We start from the raw sequence: 24,600 nt of genomic DNA on the forward strand, positions 1-24,600 counted from the left end.
ACGGACAACATGTCCAGCAGTGGACTCACCTGTCTGACGGCGATGGAGACGAGTTTGTCGAGGGTGTACGCGGGATACGCCTTGATGCCCAGCATCTCGCGCGCCGCGTCTTCGTACGCGTTCGCTTCCACGTTTCCGTCCAACACTCCTTTCACTAGCTCCAGTAGTGCGTTGTAGTACTCCGCTGGTGAAGATGCGTCCGCCGGCAGATCTGCAAATAAAGAAAAGATTACTTCTTGTACTGCGTTTAAGTTGCGAAGTAAGCTGCATTGTAATGTGTGCCTTTGAAAGAAGTTTCGATAACTGCAAAAGTGTCGCTACTAAATGACATGAACAGTCGCTTCATAGGCCAGTAAATAAAGCAGTCTTTTTTGGTCAACCTCGCACTAAATCAGTACCCTTATTATAAATTCGAAAGTGTGTTTGTTGGTTTGTCCTTCAATCACGTCGCAACGGTGCAACGGATTCACGTGATTTTTTGCATGGGTATAGACAGTGGCGTGCAGCTCATAGAAGCATAAACACACTGCTTACCCTCATTGTAATAAATCAATGCTTATTTTTCATTATAACCTGCCGTAAAATAAGTTCATACCTAAATGCATACCCTGGCTTGAACTCCTGTGCACGCCACTGGGTATAGATAAGGACCTGGAGAGTGAGATGGGCTACTTTTTATCACGGAAAATCAAAGACTTCCCACGGGATTTTTGAAAAACCTATTCCTAACCTAACCATCAGCTAGTTTATGATATTTTTAAAAGTTATCGGCCAAAATAGAAAACCCGGTTCATTAAATCGACCGTAAATCGTAAACGGTGTTTTGCAAAAAAGTTTACAGAAAACAAAAGATGCGAAATTGTATTATCTACAATAATGGTCTGAATAACTTTTGCCCTAAAGTGAGTAGTTTCCAAGATATCGGTCAAAAACATTCCCTCAAGATTGCGATCGAAGCTCTACCTGGATCTGTCAGCATTTTGTGATTTTATGGTCAGGAAGTGACCCTTAACCTTAAAAAAAAAATTGTATAGGAATTTTAGTGCGAGGTTAAAATATGCTCTATTTACTGGCCTATCAGTACTGAGTGAACATACATATCACTGGCAGCAAGCGAGCTGTAGCTTAGTGGTCAAGAGCGTCGGGCGCGATCCCAGGAGACGCGGATACGATTCCTGCCGGTCCCCAATTTTGATGTTTTTAAAATTATTTAAACATTTCCTTAAAGTGTAGGTAAAACAACAAATAAAAAAACTATAGTATAAGTTGGTAGTATAGTTCCGTTGCGTCACCCGGTCCAGGGTCTTTGTGTGTCACGGCATACAGCATAATATTATAGTGCTGAGCTAGAACCCTTTTCTGAGATGTGCCAAAACAAAAACACCCAATTTGCATAGAAACTCACTCGGGTCAGACATCACTATAATAAGACAAGAAAAACAAATGTACGAGCATTTTCGGCACGCCGCAACTCATATAGGCGCAGCGGCGCTTCCAATGCTCAGTCTCTCTGTCCCCCTGTACGCAGCCAACACGCCTATAGAGGCGAGCGACGGGATTAGGGGACATGGAATAGAAGATTTAGATCTTAAAGAGTAAACTCGGTTAGAGATGGCCGCAAACCACAATGATGGACGTGAACTCATGTGATGACTGAACTGAAGGCCATTGATGTGATGGGCATAAACTCATGCGATGTCCGGAGGCCATTTATGGGATTGTCACAAACTCATTTTGATGAGCAAAAGCTAGTAATGTGCTGGGCGTGAGCTCATTTGATGGCCGGAGGCCATTCATAGGATGGCCACAAACTCATTTGATGGTCAAAGGCTAGTAATGTGATGGGCGTGAACTCATGTGATGGCCGGAGGAAATTAATGGGATGGTCACACATTCATTAGAATCGAAAGCTAGTAATATAATGGGCGTAACCTCATGTAATGGCCTGAGGCCATTAATGTGATTAGGCATAAACTCATTTGATGGTCGAAAGCTAGTAATATAATGGGCATTAACTGTGTGATGGCCGGAGGGCATTAATGTGATAAATATAAACTCAGATGGTTAACATTAATGTGATGGGCGTAAATTCGTTTAGATGTGTGTATTATGTGTTTTTGTGTCGCGCGAAGGCGAAAGCTCGCTATGAAAGCACTGAAATGAAACGATTACCTGTAAATTGTAGTTTAGGAAAGTACGATAACATGAATAAATTATGCAACTCACTGTTGGGCTTGAGTCGTAAGGCGGCGGCCACACTGGCGGGGCGCTGCTTGTCGCAGGCCTCGGCACGCGCGAGGGCGAGCGCCGCGCGTCTGGCCGCGCCGAGCCTCTGACACAGGATGGCGTGGAGCCTCAGGAACAAGTACCACGAGTCTGTGCACACGAAGCGGGCTTCCTGCGAAATACAACTTCAATTAGTCATCATCATCATCAGCCGGTGGACGTCCACTGTTGGACATAGGCCTTCCCTAAAGAACGCCATCACACCCGGTCCTCAGCCTTCCTCATCCAGCCACTTCCCGCCAGCCTCTTTATATCGTCGGTCCATCGTGCTGGAGGGCGTCCCTCCAGCACGATGACGAGCGGACGGGAATTAGTACTTGAAATGATTAGTTGAACTAGTAGTTCATTTGATATGGGTTCAGAATGTATACCACCCTGGTGGCAATATCACTCCATAACAGTAAGTACAGTACGCGGCCGAAAGTAATGTACATCGACCTTTAGAAGGAGATAGCAGATTTGAAGAGCCGTTGTCCCTGTCGTTGAGACAGAAAAAGTCAAAGTCAAATGATTTATTCAAAATAGGTAATAAATTACTCTTTTTGATAGTCCGATTTTGGATTTGTAAGATATTTGTAAGATATAAAACTAAAGCTGCGAGAGGACAAAACGTCATACAGGTATGAGTGACAGAGACAACGCTCTACAAAGCCGAAATGTCATTCTAATGGCCGATGTACACTACCTTCTGCCGCGTACTGTAAAATAGAGTGTACGGGAGGGTTGTGCAGGCTCGACCGTACCAAGAGTTAATATAGTCCAGATTACAGAAAACTCCGTTAGTGCGAGTACTGTCGGCGGTAGATTGAATAGCGCCATCTAGTTTCAACTGTGGCAACCGCCACAGGAGTAAATAAAAGCGAAACAACGTGCGCCGATGATACTTACATTGGGCGGATGGTCTCTGAAGTCTTCCTCCAAGTCCTGGTCACTCCTGGCTTCCAGCTTTATGCTGACTGAGTCTTCGTTGCTGCTGCTGCGTTTGATTGAGTTGGCGCTCTCTGTCATACAAAATAAAATATTTTTCAAAAACAAAGACAGGAATAAAGTTTTTATTTTATTTTTACATATTACATAATTATTATTTAAATCTAAATCTAGTTTAAACAGAAGGCCACAAGAGATAACTTAAAATTAAAATAATCATTTTTAATGAGTTAAAATTGAGACCTCAGCAGGAAGGCAGCATGCGTGTATCAACACTGACAATCTGTTGTATGCACATCGCATGGGTTTCATCATTAGTCTCATACTGTGTATAAAATAAAATCGGTTAAGTGCGAGTGAGACTAACACACAAATGGTTCCGTACCACCGTACAAGACATCAATTTTCATGGCAGCCATTTTGAAATTTTATTATTTGTTGTTATACACATCATTTTTGCTTCGTAGAGCATCGTATCTCTCACTCATACCTGTGTTTCGTCGGTCTCAACGACAGAGACAATACTGTACAAAACCATTATCTCTTTTTAAAGTTCGATGTGCAATATTTTTTTCCGGGTACCGTCCACATTCTGAAGTCTCTACCTATTACGGTTCAGAAGACACAGCCCGGTGACAGACAAACGGACGGACAGCGGAGGCTTAATAATAGGGTACGGAACCAAGTTAGTTATAAAACAACAATAAAATGGTTTTACCTTTGCTGTCAGTGTTGTTGTTGTTCTTGGGTTTGTTTTCCTTGTCGTTCTTGTTGTTTCGACTGCTCTTGTCCGACGCGTTGTCGGACTCTGATGACTGCAACAACAAACAAAAAACATAATGAATTTTTTATTTAATAGGGTTTTGGACTACTTGGTTTTTTTTTAAATTTACAGGCTAGCGCTTGGCTGCAATCAGACCTGCAGGCAAGTGATAATGCAGCATAAGATGGAGCGCGCTTGCCTCCAAAAAAGAGAAAAAATCAAGAATTAAGCCTCAATAGCTCAACGGTTAAAGGAGCGGACTGAAAACAGAAAGGTCGCCGGTTCAAACCCCATCTGTTGCACTATTGTCGTACCCACTCCTAGCAAAAGCTTTACGCTTAATTGGAGGGGAACGGGGAATATTAGTCAGCAATTAACTTGGCTAATATTCTTATTAAAAAAAAAAAGTAAAGCGCGCGTCGCTTCGTGAGATAAAAATACTATATTTGGCTGCAACCAGACGCTTATCTCTAAAAGAAAAAAATCAAGTTACCTCCTGTTTCTCCTGTTTGACAGAGCCCTTGTCGTCGGCTGGCTGGTCAGCGCTCGGGCTGCCCGGACTCGTGGCCTCCTCTTTTTCCTCTGCAACAAATGCTTTGTGTTTAAGTTTCTGTCTCTCTCGCACATTATAACATTTATATTGATAGTGAAATAATCAATACACTTTTAACAAATGTGGTTCGGCCAAAACAATGAAATCTATACTAATATGTATTATAAATGCGAAAGTGTGTCTGTCTGTCTGCTAGCTTTTCACGGCCCAACCGTTCAACCAATTTTGACGAAATTTGGTACAGAGTTAGCTTATATCCCGGGGAAGGACATAGGCTACTTTTTATTCCGGAAAATTGAAGAGTTCCCACGGGATTTTCAAAAACTAAATCCAAGCGGACGAAGTCGCGGGCATCATCTAGTTATGTATAAAAAGAAAAGGATGAGTGAATGAATGAGTGTGTTAGTGAATGACTGATCTATCAACGCACAGCTCAAATTACTGGATGGATCGGGCTGAAATTTGGCATGCAGATAGCTATTATGACGTAGGCATCCGCTAAGAAAGGATTTTTGAAAATTCAACCCCGAAGGGGGTAAAATAGGGGTTTGAAATTTGTGCACTACCACGCGGACGAAGTCGCGGGCATAAGCTAGTTTTAGACTGTAATTTCACTAGGACAGACGGCATCTAACGAGTCCCAGGGAGCCGATGGATCCAGGCGGCGCAATACCGCGGCGTGTGGAAGTCCCTACAAGAGGCCTATGTCCAGCAGTGGACGTCTATCGGTTGAAGATGATGGTACACATACCTTCGTCTCTCTCGTCATCAGACAGCGGTTGCCTGGGATGCGCGAAGAGATCCGGTAAGAAGTGACGTAGTAGCTGTTTGATCCGCCGCTTTTCTGCCTTCTGTATGCCGGTCTGTCGCCGAGCGTGGTGGATTAGGAGCTCAGCCGCGTCGCGGACGATTTTGATCGCTGTGGAGAACGAAATAGATGTTACTTTTGCCTGTTATAAATATAGGTAGAGTTGAACTTCTAATTTGTTCAATGAATATAGTACGCGGCAGAAAGTCATGTACATCAACCTTTATGTAGCAAATTTGTAGAGCATTGTCTCTGTCGTTGAGACTGACAAAATGTCATAGGTATGAGTGACAGAGACAACGCTCTACAAATATTCATGTTTTTTTAACAATTCTTTGAAACCCAGTAGAAATCGTCAAATAAACAATAGAAGCGCGAGCGAAGCGAGCGGTATGTTTCTCATATAATGCTCGTACTTATAAACTGTAGTGGAAAGCAGTATTTATCATTGAATGCAAATGAGAGAGTATTTGGATAACTATATATCAAAATACTAGAAGATACCCGCGCCGCGTTGATTTAGGTTTTTAAAATCCCGTGGGAACTCTTTGATTTTCCGAGATAAAAGATAGTCTATTTCGTTCCTCAGGGTGTAAGCCAACTCGGTACCAAATTTCATCAAAATCGGTTAAACTGTTGGGCCGTGAAAAGCTATCAGACAAGCAGTCGCACTTTCGCATTTATAATATTAAGTATGGAAGGACGGATAAAAGGCGAGCGCAGCGAGCCATTAGAATAAATTTACCTTCATGCCTGGTCCTGAGGCCGTAGTCGGCCACGAGGTGCGGGCCGGGGCGCCGGGCGGCGTAGGCGCTCTCCACCTCGTTGAAGAGGCACTTGGAGCGCAGCGCCTTCAGGTCGTTCTGCTTGAAGTTGATGCCCTGGTGGTCGAGCGACTTGAGGTAGTACTTCTCGTTCTGCTCGCGCCATTGCTTGTTGAAACCCTGCACAATAGAAATGAAGTGTCAATGAAGTTGGTTACAATTTTTCATTATTTTTTTTGTCAGATACAAGTTAGCCCTTCACTGCAATCTCACCTGGTGGTAAGTGACGATGCAGTCGAAGATGGAAGCGGGCTAACCTGGAAGGTGTATGGCAGTTTTTAATAAACCCATGCCCTTTGGTTTCTACACAGCATCGTACCGGAACGCTAAATCACTTGGCGGCAACGTTTTGCCGGTGGGGTGGTAACTAGCCACGGCCGAAGCCTCCCACCAGACCAGACCAGACATTTAGAAATTATAAAATTCCAAATCCCTGCCAGGAATCGAACCCGGGACCTCCCACTTATAAGACCACAGCGCTTACCACTGCACCAGGGAGGTCGTCATCATCATGATCAACCCATCACCGGCTCACTACAGAGCACGGGTCCCTTCTCAGAGTGAGAAGGGTTTGGCCATAGTCTAAGTATGGAACCCATAAAACATAAACAAAGTATACAATACCTTCTGGGCCTCCCTCCATTCCTCCTCTTTAGCCTTCAGCCTCCTCAGCACAACGGGAACGGCCACCACTGGGTTTTTCTTCAGGCCGGCGATGATGTCCACCGCCTGTCAAAAATTATTGACATTTGAACATTTTGACGATTGTTCACAATTTGATAGACAGATACAGTAGCCGGCAATAAAATATATCATCGACCTTTAGTATAAATTTCTACATAAATTTCAAACCCTTATTTCACCCCCTCAGGGATTGAATTTTAAAACATCCTTTCTTAGCGGATGTCTACGTCATGATAGCTATCTGCATGCCAAATTTCAGCCCGATCCGTCCAGTAGTTTGAGCTGTGAGTTGATAGATCAGTCAGTCAGTTCGTCACCTTATCCTTTTATATATTTAGATTTCGGCTTTGTAGAGCATTGTCTCTGTCATTCATACATATGTGACGTTCTGTCGGTCTCGAAGACAGAGACAACGCTATACGAAACCGCTATCTCTTTCTAAAGGTAGATGGACAATATTTTCTGCGGCGTACTGTACACAGATAGGTTTAGGCCAGAATAATTGTATGCTGCAGCGCCATTGAAACATATTTTAACTACCACATAACTAGCTACATAATATTTAAAAAATAAATTAAATTTGCAAGCAAAAAATAAACATATATCTATCTAAATATATAAAAGGAAAAGCTTACTGACTGACTGATCTATCAACGCACAGCTCAAACTACTGGACAGATCGGGCTGAAATTTGGCATGCAGATAGCTATTATGACGTAGGCATCCGCTAAGAAAGGATGTTTTAAAATTCAATCCCTGAGGGGGTGAAATAGGGGTTTGAAATTTGAGTATACTTAAAAGCCCCTGCCCATTGTGATAAAAAAGGGGTTGCTACCCTCAGAAATAAGGAATACAACGCAGAGAGAAACTGAAGCCATGCTTGCAAATAATACTTTGAAACTATTCTATATCTAAAGCTACTATAGTATGAAACTTATTATTCTACGACTACAGCATGCACAACTGTAGTATTATTGTAGTGTATAGTACGCGACAGGTCGAGATGGCAATCGGGAAGGGGGCGCGGGTGTGCAGTCCCCCCCCCCCCTGCTATCCCGATTGCCATCTCAACCTATCGCGGACTAGTGTTTATGTGTAAGGTGATAATCAGTGTATTCTAACAAAATTGCAGTAAAATTTTGTTGTATTAATTTCGGTGTATTGTGTAAGTGTCCGTGTATTCTAGCGTAAATGTACTAGCACTGAGTCAATGTATTCTAGTAACTTAAATGTACTGGCACTGTGTCAATGTATTCTAAGATTTTTTTGTGTAATCTAGTGTGTGTGGTGTGCAGTATCGGTGTATTCTATCATAATTTCGATGTATTCTAGTGTGTGGTGTGTAGTATCGGTGTATTCTATCATAATTTCGATGTATTCTAGTGTGTGGTGTGTGGTATCGGTGTATTCTGTCATAATTTCAATGTATTCTAGTGTGTGGTGTGTAGTATCGGTGTATTCTGTCACAATTTCCATGTATTCTAGTGTGTGGTGTGTAGTATCGGTGTATTCTGTCATAATTTCGATGTATTCTAGTGTGTGGTGTGTAGTATCGGTGTATTGTCACTATTTCGATGTATTCTAGTGTGTGGTGCGCATGCGTAGAGCGCGTGGTGCCGTACCACCTTGTCGCCGTAGATGCGTCGCAGCGCCCTCTGGTGGATGGTGGGCGAGTGGCCGCCCAGGCACTCGTCCAGGCGGTACTTGGCCGCGTCTTCAGCAGTCATACGCGAGAGCTTCTTCTGTACGCCCTCCAACACGCGTATGGTTGCTGCATTGGTTTCTATAACCACGTCCAGCTGGAATACGAAGGTTTGGTTAATACAGAGGATTATCCCTAAGGCAAACTAAGCAAGTGCCTAGGGGCGCGAGATTAGGAAGAGGCGCGCGATTATGTAGTTTGATTAGTGGGTTTGGTTAGTTGTGGGCTCTTCTCAGACCTGGGCGCGTTTGGAACCCTCGTTTAGTTTTAAGTACGTATTAATTATCACCACTATATCATCTTACAAAATAAAATTTTGACCATCAGTAAGCGTAAAATTTTACCTATTCTGAATAAATAATTTGAGTTTGAGTTTGAGTGAGTCTGCATTTCAGATATCTTCGTTCCTATGCAAAATCTTGAAATGATCGCCTCTGACTAGATTTAAAAAAAACAACTTGATATGGATGTAATTTCAGAAGTTCTACAGGACGCTGATAAAGAAAATTTTTTTGAAAAAGAAAAATATTTCGTCAATTATGAACGTACCTCAAATCTCTCATCTTCACATCGATAGATATACTCCTCGTACTGAGTTTTGCGTGACGTCACGAAGGTTGAATCCTCACTCCAAGTGGGTATCGACACCCAGGTGTCGTTCAAAACCTGTACAAATAATAATTTCAATCAATCAACATATAAGAATACGATATCTATTTGGGGTTAAGATAAGATCTCAGCAGGAAGGCAGCATGCGTGTATCAACACTGACAATCTGTTGTATGCACATCGCATGGGTTTCATCATTAGTCTTTCAGAGTAAAAAAAAACCTAAGTTTATTGTACCTGTATTTTTTACTTAGTTTTAAATATATAATATATATAAATATATAATAAATATATATAAATACCTAAGTGTTTAAAATAATTTAGAAATTTTCTTGAAGTGTAGGTAAAAACACTATAAAAATTATAAAATATTTTGTACTTATACTAACTATTTGTATGTAGGTATTAAAAGTGTATTCTAAGTTTATTGTACCTGTATTTTAAGTATTTTGTACTTAATTTTAAATAGATTATGATATATGAGATATGTATTTAAAAATATTTAAAAAAAAAACCTGAAGTGTAGGTAAAAACACTAAAAAAAATTATAAAACATTTTGTTCTTATATTATTCTAAAGGTGCTGATAGACTTGAGCATTCACTTGTAATGAGCATTCGTGCGAATGTTACATCACAGAAAAATACGAGAACATTTTAGCGAACATTCTATCGAGCGTTTTGGCGAGCATTCTAGCGATCAGATTTGCATCTAAGACGAAACAGATTAGTTTGCCACCATCTTTTATTTTTCTTTTCTTTTTTTTAACATAACCAATGTGTATATGCAGCACACGCGACCGTCAAGTCTGACATCTTCATGAAGAATTGACGAGCATCGAATAGAGCGTTCGCTAGAATTCTTAAGATGTTCGTAGCAATATTAGGCTCTATGCTTGGCTCGGCTCGTTGTTCAGTTCGACAAAAATAAAAACGGCGAATGCTCGATGTTCTGTTACAAGTTTTTTTTTTTTTTTTTTTTAAATTTTGTGATTTGCGATCAGTCCGAGGACTTTTAGCAAATTAGGTGTAGGTTATTGTTATGTAGCGGCTGCTCCTCTTTAGGAGCTAGCACTCAACTCTTTATTGCCTATCAAGAAGCGAGGTCGAGAATACATTTTCTCTTTAGGCGTCTCGGGTAGTCCTCAATTAAGAGCCTGGTGGCTAGTGGATTCGGATGCATTAGAAGCCGTTCTTTGTAGCGTTTCGCTAGCCCCCGACCTTCCTCCTTTATTGATATTACGTTCAGGTTCTGATGGAGTTCTTCATTTGTTATAAACCACGGCGTGTTAGCGATCGAACGTAAAATTATATTTTGCATTCTCTGTAATATGTTGAGGCTGGAGTCACATGCACTACCCCACAGTTGTGCGCCATAGGCCCAGGTTGGCTTCAGGACTGATGTGTATATAAGCAGTTTATTATCCACTGATAATTTAGAGTTTCTACCCAATAACCAGTGGAATGTTTTGAACCGTATGTTGAGCTCCTCCCTTTTTGTTTTGATGTGCTTTTTCCACGTTAATCTTCGGTCAAGATGTAGTCCTAGGTATTTCACATGGTCACTGTGTGGCAAAGTGTTACTACCGAGATTAACTGGCGGGCAGTTTCCTTGTCTTAGCGCGAAGGTTACCTGTTACAAGTGAAAGCTCAAGTCTTATCAGCACCTTAAGAGTGCGTGTATTGTACCTCCTTGCATAGCGGCGTGCGTCCCGAGCAGCGCCTGGCGGCGGCGTCGCGCGGCAAAGCGCAGTATGAAGTGCCCAGCCGCTTGCATGTTGTCAAATCTGTGTGAAACGACATAACGTTAATATACATTACTAGCTTTATTGTGACTTCTGGGTAGATTTAGGTATGAGAACTCTTTGATTTTCAGAGATAAAAGAAATCATGTCCGTCTTCGTAAACGTAAACCTTGCCCGCGACTTCGTCCGCATGGACGACACAAATTTCAAACTCTGATTTTACCCCTTCAGTGGTTGTATTTTCAAAAATCCGCTTTAGCGGATTAAAGCCTACGTCATAATAGCTATCTGCATGCCAAATTTCAGCCCGATCCGTTCAGTAGTTTGAGCTGTGCGTTGATAGATCAATCAGTCAGTCAGTCAGTCACCTTTTAGGTATATATAGATTTGTACAGTTTTGCTTTTGGTGCGTTTTATGTTAAATCACTTGCTTTAATATTGAAGGAAAACATCGTGAGGAAACCTGCATGCCTGAGAGTTCTCCATAATGTTCTCAAAGGTGTGTGAAGTCTACCAATCCGCACATGGCCAGCGTGGTAGACTATGGCCAAAACCCTTCTCTCTGAGAGGAGACCCGTGCTCTGTAGTGAGCCGGCGATGGGTTGATCATGATGATGATGATGATGATAGTTTTGGTAATCTCTGTTAAATTATTTTCACCTATATCCATAGCGGTGTCGCCGGTCGGACGATCGTAGCGCAACTGAGCGGCCATCGGCGGCAAAGGCTCATATCTCGCTTCCCCGGTGCCGACCGTGCTCGTACCGGTCCCCAGCCGTGACCGTTCCGTGCTCAGCACCGGAGCGGCACTGACTGTACTGACGAAACTGTTGTAACCTGCACAGAGAAGATAATGATGTAAAACCGGCCAAGTGCGAGTCAGGCTCGCACACTGAGGGTTCCGTACTACAGTCGTATTTTTTCGACATTTTGCACGATAATTCAAAAACTATGATGCATAAAAATAAATAAAAATCTGTTTTAGAATGCACAAGTAAAGCCCTTTCATATGATACCCCACTTGATATAGTTATCTTACTTCGAAAATTGAAAATACAAATTATTAGTTCATGACCACAATTTAATTTTTTGTGTGTGATCTAACCCTAAATTCACGGTTTTCAGATTTTTCCCCTAAAGCCAGCTATAAGACCTACCTACCTGCCAAATGTCATGATTCTAGGTCAACAGGAAGTACCCTGTAGGTTTCTTGACAGACAGACAGACAACAAAGTGATTCTATAAGGGTTCCGTTTTTCCTTTTGAGGTACGGAACCCTAACAAAACTGGCTGCAAGCAGACCTGGTGGCAAGTGATGATGCAGCCAAAGATGGAGCGCACTTGCCTAGAGTAAGATGCTTATATTCACTCTTGTTTTTTTTTTTCAACACTTACATCTAGCTTTACAGGATTTCTAATACACTAGTGTAACATAGCTGCGATAGCCTAGTGGTTAGGACGTCCGCCTTCTAATCGGAGGTCGGGGGTTCGATCCCGGGCACGCACCTCTAACTTCTCGGAGTTATGTGCGTTTTCATTAATTAAATATCACTTGCTTTGACGGTGAAGGAAAACATCGTGAGGAAACCTGCATGCCTGAAAGTTCTCCATAATGTTCTCAAAGGTTTTTAAAAAAAATAGAGATAGCGAACAAACGAGCAGGCGGGTCACCTGATGTTAAGTGATTACCGCCATTATTCTAGTGAAATTATTATATTAGTGAAAGGTGTGTGAGTCTACCAATCCGCACATGGCCAGCTTGGTAGACTATGGCCAAAACCCTTCTCACTCTGAGAGGAGACCCGTGCTCTGTAGTGAGCCGGTGATGGGTTGATCATGATGACTGTAGGTACTAGTAAGCGTAGTGTAAGGTGCTCTCCAGAACGATGGACTGATGACATAAAGAGGGTGGCGGGAAGGTTGAGGACAAGGCGTGGTGGCGCATACTAGAAAAGATCCTATGTCTAACAGAGCACAACTACAGTATGTGACAAGTCTAGATGGCAATCGGGGAGGTAACGCCCCGCACAGTTCCCACCCGGTGCGGGCGAGCGCGGGTGAGGTTATCTCATATCCCGATTGGCCATCTCAACCTGTCGCGGACGTCTACAGATGATCACTTACCAGGGTGTGTGTTGGTAGGTGTGTGAGGAGGTGACACGGGCCCCACGAAGTCCTGAAGCCATTTCTGCAGCTCCGGATGTCGGCAGAGGAACGGCGAGGTGACGCAGAGCAGTTCTGATGAGGATATGATCTCGTTGGTGAAGAGCATCAGGCATCTGTTGGAGAGACGTGGAGTCAGGAAGATCAAGATAATTTTGTCGAACTTTATAAATCTAAAAAAAAAAACAAAATTGTAGGTCGAGGGGCATAGAGAGAGAATTTATAGAAACCCTATAAGTGAAAACACTAGCGTGACATATCCGGAAATTGGACCAAGTGCGAAAGTGAGAGTTGGACTAATTGGCCAAATTAGAATACCACCGATACACTAGTTTTTATAATTATGTACCATCATCCTGGGTGTGACCGGCAAATCCGTGGATTGGACTAACCGAGAATTGGACCAATCCAGAGTTGGACCTATCAAAATTCGGACTAACTGCGAATTAATAGACGAAATGAGAATTGGATCAGTATTTGAATAATATTGTATAGACTTACGAGAGCCACATAGGTCACACTAGTGACAGCTCTTTAAATGAGAATAAAAAAAAATTGGATCAATCGCGCCTAAATTGTAGAGCAATACGCTGTTTTCAATTTTTAGGTCTCTTTGGCGGAATGAAGGGAGCACGAGAGGATTTCTACCGCGCAAAGTTCTTGATTGTTGGGGCTTCGGAGATAACCGCCAATAGACTAACGACAAGTACCACTGTTCTGTAATTATGGGACGTCTCCCTGGGTGTGACCGGCAAATCCATGGATTGGACTAACCAAGAATTGGACCAACCGAGAGTTGGACCAATCGAGAATTGGACTAACTGCAAATTAATGGACGAGAGAATTGGACCAATCGCGCCGTTCGGTACTTGGGCTCTTGGCGTTTTCCCGGGGCGCCTTCTTGACTCCCTACAAATAGTTTTATAGTTTTAAATAGTTTTATTTTTTAGTTTTTTTTTTATTTGCAAAAAAAAGATTTGACACATAAGACTTTGACCACTGGCTCCCAAAGAAGTAGAAACTGTGTCATGGGAGCCAGTGCCTTCCCTGTTACATAAGCTTTTTCTAATTTACAAAACGCTTATTGAGTATCTAACTAACTATTACTTAATAATAAAATCTAAATAATTATTGCTAAATACTAAAAAAAATTATGTCTCCTCCTTGTCCCTTATGCCCGCTCTTTCGCCCTTGGGGGAAGAGTGATACTGACGGACAGACTTACCGCAGGAAGTTGTCGTACACGTGCTGCGGACGTAGCTCCTTGCGCGCCTTGTCAAAGAACTTGTAGTCGTGCGCGGTGGCGAGCTTGGCCGCGTCCGCATACGACACGTCGCGGAGGGCGGGCGGCGGCTGTATGGGCGCCGGTGAGGGCACCACTGCCGAACGGGGCTTCTTAATGGGCGGGGCTCCAGAGGCTGCTGACAAAATACCTCTTCTTAGCAAGGATGAGCGCTTTGATTTAAGTGAGGGATCGGGGGGATATTAAAAGTTTATACTAATCCATAATATAGTCTGTACAAAATGAGTTTTCACGCGTCATTTTAACTCTGTGGCAACTTTCATGTCAAAAGTATGGTTCTCCTTTAAAATGTTAAAATTAAAATGTTAAAATGGCGCATGAGCATTTTTGTACGCATTATACTAATTTTAAATACGCCATAGTGTCTGCAATTTTGACGAAATTTGGTACAGACTACAGAGATAGCTCAAACCCCAGGTATGGAAACTTTTTATCGACAAAAATCAGTACCCTTATTATAAATGCGAAAGTTTGTTGGTTTTTTTTGTTATTGGTTTGTCCTTCAATCACGTCGCAAAGGTGCAACGGATTGACATGATTTTTTGCATGGGTATTGATAACCTGGAGGAAAATCAAAGAGTTCCTACGGGATTTTTAAACACCTAAATCCACGCGGACGAAGTCGCGGGCAATCATCTAGTATAAAATGTATTAGAGACCTCAGCAGGAAGGCAGCATGCGTGTATCAACACTGACAATCTGTTGTATGCACATCGCATGGGTTTCATCATTAGTCTCTTTACAGTAGTACTAGCGCTCGCGACTTCGTGTGACAAAAGAGATTGCCCATTTTCTTAGGAGCTTTGGGCCCCCCCTAATATAATTGTTGTGTCACCATGGTTTTAATTTTATTTTGTAGACAAATAATTAACTCTTTATATTCTGCAAACGATTTCTATTTATTCACCCTGGTTATAAAGAAATCTTATTTTTTATATTGCTGATATTGAGGTTATATTTAATTAATACTTCTTCAAAATAAATGCTTTTCAATAATAGAGTGAAAAAACGTTGTTATAAAACATAATCGTAAAAAAATAACACATTTAAAAAAACTTCATTTATGTTTTGACACGAAGCCACAAAAGAGGGCCCCGTTCACGGGTCATCTCCTTTCAAATCCCTTTTTGTTATGTTTAAAATTTTCAAAATATATTTAATGTACAGAAATAATCCAGTTACAGTTTTATTATAAGTATAGATACAGATATTCAAGTTAATTTTATAATCCATACTAATATTATAAATGTGAAAGTGTGTCTGTCTGTCTGCTAGCTTTTCACGGCTCAACCGTTCAACCGATTTTGACGTAATTTTGTACAGAGATAGCTTGCATCCCGGGGAAGGACATGGGCTACTTTTTATCCCGGAAAATTTAAGAGTTCCCAGAGGATTTTTAAAAATCTAAATCCACGCGGACGAAGTCGCGGGCATCATCTAGTAATAGATATAGATATTCATGTTAACGTCGGTTTGTTGGCTTAGAAACTTATCTGGTGTATAAAAAGTAAAAAACGAACCGCGACGGTCATATTATTTTGAAAACGGACCCCAAATGGAACTAATTGGTGAACCCTGGACCTAGAAGATGTGTATTCAGTCCTTGGAAGATAATTTCGCTAATCATTATAAGACTCACCAATCTGCGTAGAGGATCCGAAACTGGGTGATCTCTTGAGATGATGATGCTGCGGTGGCTGGACACTGGTGCTCGTGTGTTTTGACACTTGCTGTTAAACAAAGCCCATTATTAATATTGTAAATGCGAAAGTTTCTGTCTGTTAGATTTTAACCGCCCATCTGTTTAACCGATTGACGAAATTTGGTACGGAGAGAGCTTGCATCTCGCGGAGGGACATAGGCTACTTTTTATCCCGGAATGGGAAAGCTTGCATTCCGGGGAAGGACACAGGCTTCATTTTATCCCAAATCAAAGAGTTCTAAGATAGCTTGTATTCCGGCGATGGGACATGGCCACTAAGGCGCCATCTGCACGGGCGAGAGAATCGCGGCGATAGTCTCGCCATGCCACAAAGTTCGATACAGCTCTTATAGACCAACCTCCACAGGGCAATACTAATGTCGACGATAATAGGAAGGCCTCGTTGCGATTAGCCCTCTCCATGGAGAGTGCGCCTTTACAGTCAGTTTTTTTATAGAATAGCGCTTGGCTGCAATCAGACCTAGTGGGTGGCAAGTGATGAGACAGCCCAAGATGGAGCGCGCTTGCCTAGAAGATGCCTATTCACTCTTGACTTGAAGGTACCCCACCCCATTGGAGGGGAAACTGATGCAAAAATAAAACAGTTGGATACATGGATAGATGATAGATTGGGGGGGGAGTGGGGTACGATTCTAGGATGATTGAGAAAGCGGGCGACGGAGAGAGCTATGCTTGGAGTTTCTCTACGTGATCTAATCAGAAATGAGGAGATCCGTAGGAGAACTAGAGTAACCGACATAGCTCAGTAGAATAGAATAGAATAGAATGTTTTTTTATTCATGTAAACTTTTTGCAAGTGCTTATGAATAGTCAGGTAGTTTTAATTTACCACTGGTTCGGAATGCCGTTCCTACCGAGAAGAACCAGCAAGAAACTCGGCGGTTGCTCTTTTTAATTTTTCAATTTACAATGTTTTTATACCTTACTATACAAGCCATTGCAGCCCCGTGCATTGCTGGAGCGAGTCAAATCCAAGCTTTTTTTATCGTTTACATAGTCTGCGACTGTATAATATGCTTTTTTTAGGAGCATACTTTTAACACATTTTTTAAACTTGTGTAAAGTCTAAAATTGCTTGTGAAATGTTATGGTGTTAAGCTAAGTGGCAATGGGCCGAACACTTAGTTCGTAAAACCGATAGACGTTGGGGTCCCAAGATGCTGGAATGGCGACCTCGCACCGGAAAGCGCAGGGTTCGGCCGAGTCTGCGGGAGTCGCTGGACGGCGGCGTAAGACCGTGGCGTGTGGAAGACCCTACAAAAGACCTATGTCCAGCAGTGGACGTATATTACCTGTGGGCAGTGGCGTGCACAGTGTTTGAAGCCAGGGTAGGCATTAGTTAGGTTGGAACCTGTTTACTGGCAGGTCATAATGAAAATTATGCATTAAGCTATTACAACTGGGGTAAGCAGTGCATTTATGCCTCTATGACGTGCACGCCACTGCCTGTGGGTGATGATGTATAGAGTGCGGAGCGGGGGCCGAGTGCGCCGTGTGTGACACGAGCGGCACCTGTGAAGGCGAAGCGCTGGGGAAGCGTTCCGTCTCGCTCTCTCTCCACACGGGGCTGTTTCACAAGTAAAGCCTCTCTCTTTCTTATGAGATAAGACTTACCTGTGGATGATGTTTGGGTCATGTGTTGAAATGACGACCTCGCACAGGTAAGCGCAGCGTTAGAAGACCCCCTACACTAGGTGGACAGACATCAAACGAGTCTGCAGGAGCCTATGGCAGTCTATGTCCAGTACAAGTGACCTATGTCCAGCAGTGGACGTATATTACCTGTGGGTGATGATGTATAGAGTGCGGAGCGGGTGCCGAGTGCGCCGTGTGCGACACGAGCGGCACCTGTGGGGGCGAAGCGCTGGGGAAGCGTTCCGTCTCGCTCTCTCTCTCCACACGGGGCTGTTTCAAAAGTAAAGCCTCTCTCTTTATCTATGAGATAGACTTACCTGTGGATGATGTTGGGGTCAATGTGTTGGTTGTGGTCCAAGGTGTTGGAATGGCGACCTCGCACCGGTAAGCGCAGCGTTAGAAGACCCCCTATACAGGTGGACAGACATCAAACGAGTCTGCAGGAGCCTATGGCAGTCTATGTCCAGTACAAGTGACCTATGTCCAGCAGTGGACGTATATTACCTGTGGGTGATGATGTATAGAGTGCGGAGCGGGGGCCGAGTGCGCCGTGTGCGACACGAGCCGGCACCTGTGGGGGCGAAGCGCTGGGAAGCGTTCCGTCTCGCTCTCTCTCCACACGGGGCTGTTCACAAGTAAAGCCTCTCTCTTTCTTATGAGATAGACTTACCTGTGGATGATGTTGGGGTCATGTGTTGTTGTGGTCCAAGGTGTTGGAATGGCGACCTCGCACCGGTAAGCGCAGCGTTAGAAGACCCCCTATACTAGTGGACAGACATCAAACGAGTCTGCAGGAGCCTATGGCAGTCTATGTCCAGTACAAGTGACCTATGTCCAGCAGTGGACGTATATTACCTGTGGGTTGATGATGTATAGAGTGCGGAGCGGGGGCCGAGTGCGCCGTGTGCGACACGAGCGGCACCTGTGGGGGCGAAGCGCTGGGGAAGCGTTCCGTCTCGCTCTCTCTCCACACGGGGCTGTTTCACAAGTAAAGCCTCTCTCTTTCTTATGAGATAGACTTACCTGTGGATGATGTTGGGGTCATGTGTTGTTGTGGTCCAAGGTGTTGGAATGGCGACCTCGCACCGGTAAGCGCAGCGTTAGAAGACCCCCTATACTAGGTGGACAGACATCAAACGAGTCTGCAGGAGCCTATGGCAGTCTATGTCCAGTACAAGTGACCTATGTCCAGCAGTGGACGTATATTACCTGTGGGTGATGATGTATAGAGTGCGGAGCGGGGGGCCGAGTGCGCCGTGTGCGACACGAGCGGCACCTGTGGGGGCGAAGCGCTGGGGAAGCGTTCCGTCTCGCTCTCTCTCCACACGGGGCTGTTTCACAAGTAAAGCCTCTCTCTTTCTTATGAGATAGACTTACCTGTCGATGATGTTGGGGTCATGTGTTGTTGTGGTCCAAGGTGTTGGAATGGCGACCTCGCACCGGTAAGCGCAGCGTTAGAAGACCCCCTATACTAGGTGGACAGACATCAAACGAGTCTGCAGGAGCCTATGGCAGTCTATGTCCAGTACAAGTGACCTATGTCCAGCAGTGGACGTATATTACCTGTGGGTGATGATGTATAGAGTGCGGAGCGGGGGCCGAGTGCGCCGTGTGCGACACGAGCGGCACCTGTGGGGGCGAAGCGCTGGGGAAGCGTTCCGTCTCGCTCTCTCTCCACACGGGGCTGTTTCACAAGTAAAGCCTCTCTCTTTCTTATGAGATAGACTTACCTGTCGATGATGTTGGGGTCATGTGTTGTTGTGGTCCAAGGTGTTGGAATGGCGACCTCGCACCGGTAAGCGCAGCGTTAGAAGACCCCCTATACTAGGTGGACAGACATCAAACGAGTCTGCAGGAGCCTATGGCAGTCTATGTCCAGTACAAGTGACCTATGTCCAGCAGTGGACGTATATTACCTGTGGGTGATGATGTATAGAGTGCGGAGCGGGGGCCGAGTGCGCCGTGTGCGACACGAGCGGCACCTGTGGGGGCGAAGCGCTGGGGAAGCGTTCCGTCTCGCTCTCTCTCTCCACACGGGGCTGTTTCACAAGTAACATTGTTTTAAAATATGTTTTTGAACTCAAAACGTCTACAGCTGCATCTAGAAGTGATTGTAATAATTATACACGCTGAAATTTTAATGGTTGTTTTCCCGAAGCGGAATGATTTTGTCTTGGTATTACAATCAATCTATCTTCTATATATATATAAAATTCAAAGTCCTGACTGACTGACATATATATCAACGCACAGCCTAAACCGCTGGTCCTTGAGACATGAAATTTGGAGGGTCTATTCTTTGTAAAGAGTAGGTATCCACTAAGAAAGGATTTTACGAAATTCCACCCCTAAGTGGGTTAAATGGGGGATGGAAGTTTGTATGAAAGTCCGTCATTTTTCAAGTTATTTGCACGAAAATTGGTATTTGGGTTTTCGGCCACAAATGAAGAAATACGTTTTTCAGGATTTTTGGAAAATTTGCCCACAAGGGTGGTAAAATAGGGGATGAAAGATTGTATGGGAAAGTTTTAATTATTGATATTATTAACTTGAAATTTGGAAGGTAGGTTCTAGAGGTGGGTGAAAGCTAAGATTTTACGAAAATCTTACGGGTCTAAAGGGGTAAAATGAGGTAAAATGGAGAATCTATCAACGTACAGCTCAAACTACTGGACGGATCGGGCTGAAATTCGGCATGCAGATAGCTATTATGACGTAGGCATCCGCTAAGAAAGGATTTTCAAAATTCAACCCCTAAAGGGGTAAAATAGGGTTTTGAAGTTTGTATGAAAGTCAGTCAGTTTTAAAGTTAGAAGTTTGAAGTTTTGTAGTTAATATTTTTGCAATTAGCAGTATGACATATTTTATGTTAAAATCTCATTGTGAAAGATCAACCCTAAGGGTGTAAAATAGGGGTTTAAATTTTGTTTACTCCACGCGGACGAAGTCGCGGGCATAAGCTAGTTTATAAATATAAAAAATTAAAGTCAAAAATGTCAAATTTACGATCGAGAAAAACAAAAATCGAATGAGACCAATCGAACCAATAGTGATACCGCGTGCGTGCAGGCTAGTTTATGCCGTATCACTACGCGCGAGAGTTTATTTTGCTCTAAACTTTTTCACTTTATTGGCAGCGCGGTTTTTTTTTTTTTTTAAAAGAATATTAGCCATATATAGGGCCGGTTGTTTTAAACCATTGGTCTTCGTAAGATACGTTCGTTAAAATTTAACAGACGTAGTCGAACTTTAACATCTGTTAATTTAAGAGCGTTGCTTCATTGTACAAAACTGTTCGTCATTGTTATTCTGGTTACGAAACTAACCCTAAAAATTAACTTACTTTTCCGTATCCTTTTTTATTTCATTTTTTATTAAAATATTATATAGTTATTGATATTGCTACTTCGCATTTTAAACACTTTTTCTTTTTTAAAAATTCTCTTTCATCTTCAAAAAAACCTAATTTTATTTACATATAATTTGTAAATAAAATATTCCGTTTGTAAGAAGTACCTATGAAGTTACGAACTGATTTGACGATCACCAATGGTGTCAGCACTGGTTAACGTAAACGTAACATTTTAACGAACGTTAGCGCTAATAGATGCTGAATCAACGCTTTTTCTTTACTTACGTTCGTTAGCGCCATATTTAAAGGTTACGTGTCCGTCAAAATTTGTTGAAACAACCGGCCCTAAATGACTAATATTCCCCTTTCCTCTCCAACTAAGCGTCAGGCTTGTGCTAGGAGTAGGTACCACAATAGTGCAACGGGCGGGTTTTGAACCGTCGACCTTTCGGTTTTCAGTCCACTCCTTTACCGATTGAGCTATTGAGGTTCGAGTGGATGTACCTACCTACTATTCACGTTACGTCTAGGGAGTTACTATTGCTTCTCACACTTTCGAGTTTAGTTTTTAGTTTTTTAGTTTTAATATTCTTTATTGTACACCAAAAAGAAAAGACACAAAAAGAAACATGTAAAAGAAGAACATACAATCAGCGGCCTTATCGCTGTGAAGCGATCTCTACCAGCCAACTAGGTTGAAGAGGATTTAAGGGCTAGTGAAACTGGGTTTAAGGTGTACGTAAGTTGTTAGGGAACATAAAGATAATAATTATAATATAAGTAATATGTATATTAATAGGCACAGAAATGCCTTAATAATAATATATAGATAGAGTTGATGATTTTTTTTTTGAATTATTTCAAAACAAAAACATTTTAACTTTTTAAGTTTAACTCAAAATTTCGATAGTACTACTGAGGGCAAATCGTTCTGCCGCGGGAAGACAACCATTAAAACTTCACCGTGTATAAAACAAATGAAAAATATACATATATCTGAGGGAAAACACAAATGAAATGAGTTGGTAAACACATATTATCTCTTTATTGGTAATCTAAATATATAAAAGGAAAAGGTGACTGACTGACTGACTGACTGACTGACTGACTGACTGACTGATCTATCAACGCACAGCTCAAACTACTGGACGGATCGCGCTGAAATTTGGCAAGTAGATAGCTGTTATGACGTAGGCATCCGCTAAGAAGGGATTTTTGAAAATTCAACCCCTAAGGGGGTGAAATAGGGTTTTGAAATTTGTGTAGTCCACGCGGACGAAGTCGCGAGCATAAGCTAGTAATAAAATATGAAAATGAAAAGAGATTTGAATGTTATCTCTTTTCATCAGTAAACAACAAGCTCACCTGTGGCGGCGGGGACCTGGAGTGCGGCATGTGGGTCGGTTTGGTCACCGCCTTGGCGTCGGGCAGGAATTGGCCAAACTCCGCCAGCAGGTCATCTTGGTTTTCAAACAGTTTCGCCACCTTCACATTATAAAAATGGTAATTTTTAACGTTGTGAAACGCTAATAAACTTTATTTCAGGCAATTTCTAACTTTTTTTCAATAAAATACAAATGTACAAAATGTTTAAAAATAGTAATAAATTAAATAAAATTACAATAAAAGACTCATGCTCACTAATAAACTTTTTGTTAACTAATAAACTTTTTGTTAACTAATAAACTTTTTCTTAACTAATAAACTTTATGCTCACTAATAAACATTATGCTCATTAATAAACTTTTTGCTAACTAATAAACTTTATGCTAACTAGTAAACTTTATGCTAACTAACAAACATTTTTATTGGAGTTTAGGTGCAACACCTGGATCAATGTGATGACTTACCTGTGAGTAGACTTCTTGTTCAGTCTGCTGCTTAGCCTGTGGTTCTTTGACGTCGCGATGTCCACGTTGGTAGGCGTGGAGGATCTCCAGAAATCTCTTGTATTTGTCCGGTTGCCGCGAAAAGCGGGACTGTTTAGAGGAAAAATTATAATAATTTAAGTAAAAAAAGGTAAAGTATTTGAAATAAAAATAGTTGCATATCATAATACATGTAGAATGATAACATACACATTCAACGAGATTTTTAATAATTTAAATCCAGGTGGATGAAGTGCGGTTCATCAATAAAATTAAATTATCTAAATTAAATTGTCTAATGTGGCTAATTCCGTTGTACACAATCTCTAAACTAAACTAAAATGTCACGCCTAAATCTATTGCTATCCCTTTCATAATGTTGCTTGCGGAAAAGGATGGCACTAGATTTAGACCTGTTAATTTAGTTTAGTTTAGAGATTGTGTACAAGAGAATCGGCCCCATTACCTAAATCCTAAATATATATAAAAAATAGTCGGGTAAAAAGCTAGCTGGCTGGCTGGCTGACTGATTGATCTACCAACGCACAGCTCAAACTACTGGACGGATCGGGCTGAAATTTGGCATGCAGATAGCTATTTGACGTAGACATCTGCTAAGAAAGGATTTACGAAAATTCAACCCCCTAAGGGGGGGTGAAATGGGCGTTTCAAATTTGTGTACGACCACGCGGACGCAGTGGTTGAGCCATTATGAACGTGCGAACTGGGTCATAAATTATATATTACACACTCAGATCACATGGTTGTGAGAAAAGGATGCCGTTCGGACGCAGGTAGCTAATCTGTCTCTTCATAATCTATTATTGACAAATCCTAGTTTAAGTTAAATTAGTTATATTGTTTTAGTTGGATTATCCATACTAATATAATAAATGCGAAAGTGTGTCTGTCTGCTAGCCTTTCACGGCCCATCCGTTCTACCGATTTTGATGAAATTTAGTACAGAGGTAGCTTACATCCTGGGGAAGGACATAGGCTACTTTTTATCCCGGAAAATCAATGAGTTCCCACGGGATTTTTAAAATCCTAAATCCACGCGGACGAAGTCATTACATTTTTACTACGAATGTGTATTTTATATCTAATATTAATTAATTGTCTATTATATTAATTAACTAAAATATATAAAATGTATAAGTAGGTATAGCTTTAAAAAATATGTAAATAATTAAGCAAAGGAATAAATAAAGGCTTTGAATTGAAAAAAAATATGTGTATTTACCTTTATCTTGTTGACATACTCGATGGCGTGGTTGAACTCGACGGGTTGTCCCGCCGTGGCCGTGTGACCGCCGCCGGTGCTAGGTACGCTTCCTGTCGAGAAAATAACTAGTGATATTTTATAAAAAAACCCAGTCAAGTGCGAGTCGGATTCGCACACGAAGGGTTCCGTACCATTGTATATTTTTTTAATTTTCACGGCGGCTATTTTGAATTTTTTATTATTTGTCGTTATAGCGGCAATAGACAAAATACGTTAGCGGCGTTTTAAGTGGGTTAAAAAAAAATTAATTAAAAATTATTTTTATAATTAACTAATCTAGTATTCCTTCCGAAGTTAGGAAAAGAATTGACAAAATGTATTTAATTTTACTTATTAGGAAATATCGACCGCGACCTCAATAGCTGTTTGGTT

At 42.0% G+C, this 24,600-nt stretch overlaps 1 protein-coding gene across 1 annotated transcript in view; it reads right to left on the reverse strand.

Moving 5' to 3' along the window:
• Sin3A (SIN3 transcription regulator family member A) overlaps nucleotides 1-24,600 on the reverse strand; it is a 54,407-nt gene that overhangs the window by 7,725 nt on the left and 22,082 nt on the right. Inside the window, exons 9-31 of the mRNA XM_069508050.1 lie at nucleotides 24,187-24,278; nucleotides 22,926-23,054; nucleotides 22,441-22,560; nucleotides 19,640-19,762; nucleotides 19,454-19,509; nucleotides 19,287-19,407; nucleotides 18,579-18,746; nucleotides 17,871-17,993; nucleotides 16,005-16,095; nucleotides 14,288-14,483; nucleotides 13,024-13,178; nucleotides 11,560-11,736; nucleotides 10,844-10,941; nucleotides 9,097-9,213; nucleotides 8,471-8,644; nucleotides 6,786-6,890; nucleotides 6,083-6,281; nucleotides 5,281-5,448; nucleotides 4,470-4,558; nucleotides 3,932-4,028; nucleotides 3,175-3,287; nucleotides 2,227-2,398; nucleotides 30-211 (exon numbers count right to left, since the gene is read on the reverse strand). Coding sequence (XP_069364151.1) covers nucleotides 30-211; nucleotides 2,227-2,398; nucleotides 3,175-3,287; nucleotides 3,932-4,028; nucleotides 4,470-4,558; nucleotides 5,281-5,448; nucleotides 6,083-6,281; nucleotides 6,786-6,890; nucleotides 8,471-8,644; nucleotides 9,097-9,213; nucleotides 10,844-10,941; nucleotides 11,560-11,736; nucleotides 13,024-13,178; nucleotides 14,288-14,483; nucleotides 16,005-16,095; nucleotides 17,871-17,993; nucleotides 18,579-18,746; nucleotides 19,287-19,407; nucleotides 19,454-19,509; nucleotides 19,640-19,762; nucleotides 22,441-22,560; nucleotides 22,926-23,054; nucleotides 24,187-24,278 — 3,065 coding nt within the window. The remainder of the gene's footprint in view (nucleotides 1-29; nucleotides 212-2,226; nucleotides 2,399-3,174; nucleotides 3,288-3,931; nucleotides 4,029-4,469; nucleotides 4,559-5,280; nucleotides 5,449-6,082; nucleotides 6,282-6,785; nucleotides 6,891-8,470; nucleotides 8,645-9,096; nucleotides 9,214-10,843; nucleotides 10,942-11,559; nucleotides 11,737-13,023; nucleotides 13,179-14,287; nucleotides 14,484-16,004; nucleotides 16,096-17,870; nucleotides 17,994-18,578; nucleotides 18,747-19,286; nucleotides 19,408-19,453; nucleotides 19,510-19,639; nucleotides 19,763-22,440; nucleotides 22,561-22,925; nucleotides 23,055-24,186; nucleotides 24,279-24,600) is intronic.

The sequence above is a fragment of the Maniola hyperantus genome, chromosome 27 (genome assembly GCF_902806685.2).
Source record: "Maniola hyperantus chromosome 27, iAphHyp1.2, whole genome shotgun sequence".
In the NCBI taxonomy this organism is placed as follows: Eukaryota; Metazoa; Arthropoda; class Insecta; order Lepidoptera; family Nymphalidae; genus Maniola; species Maniola hyperantus.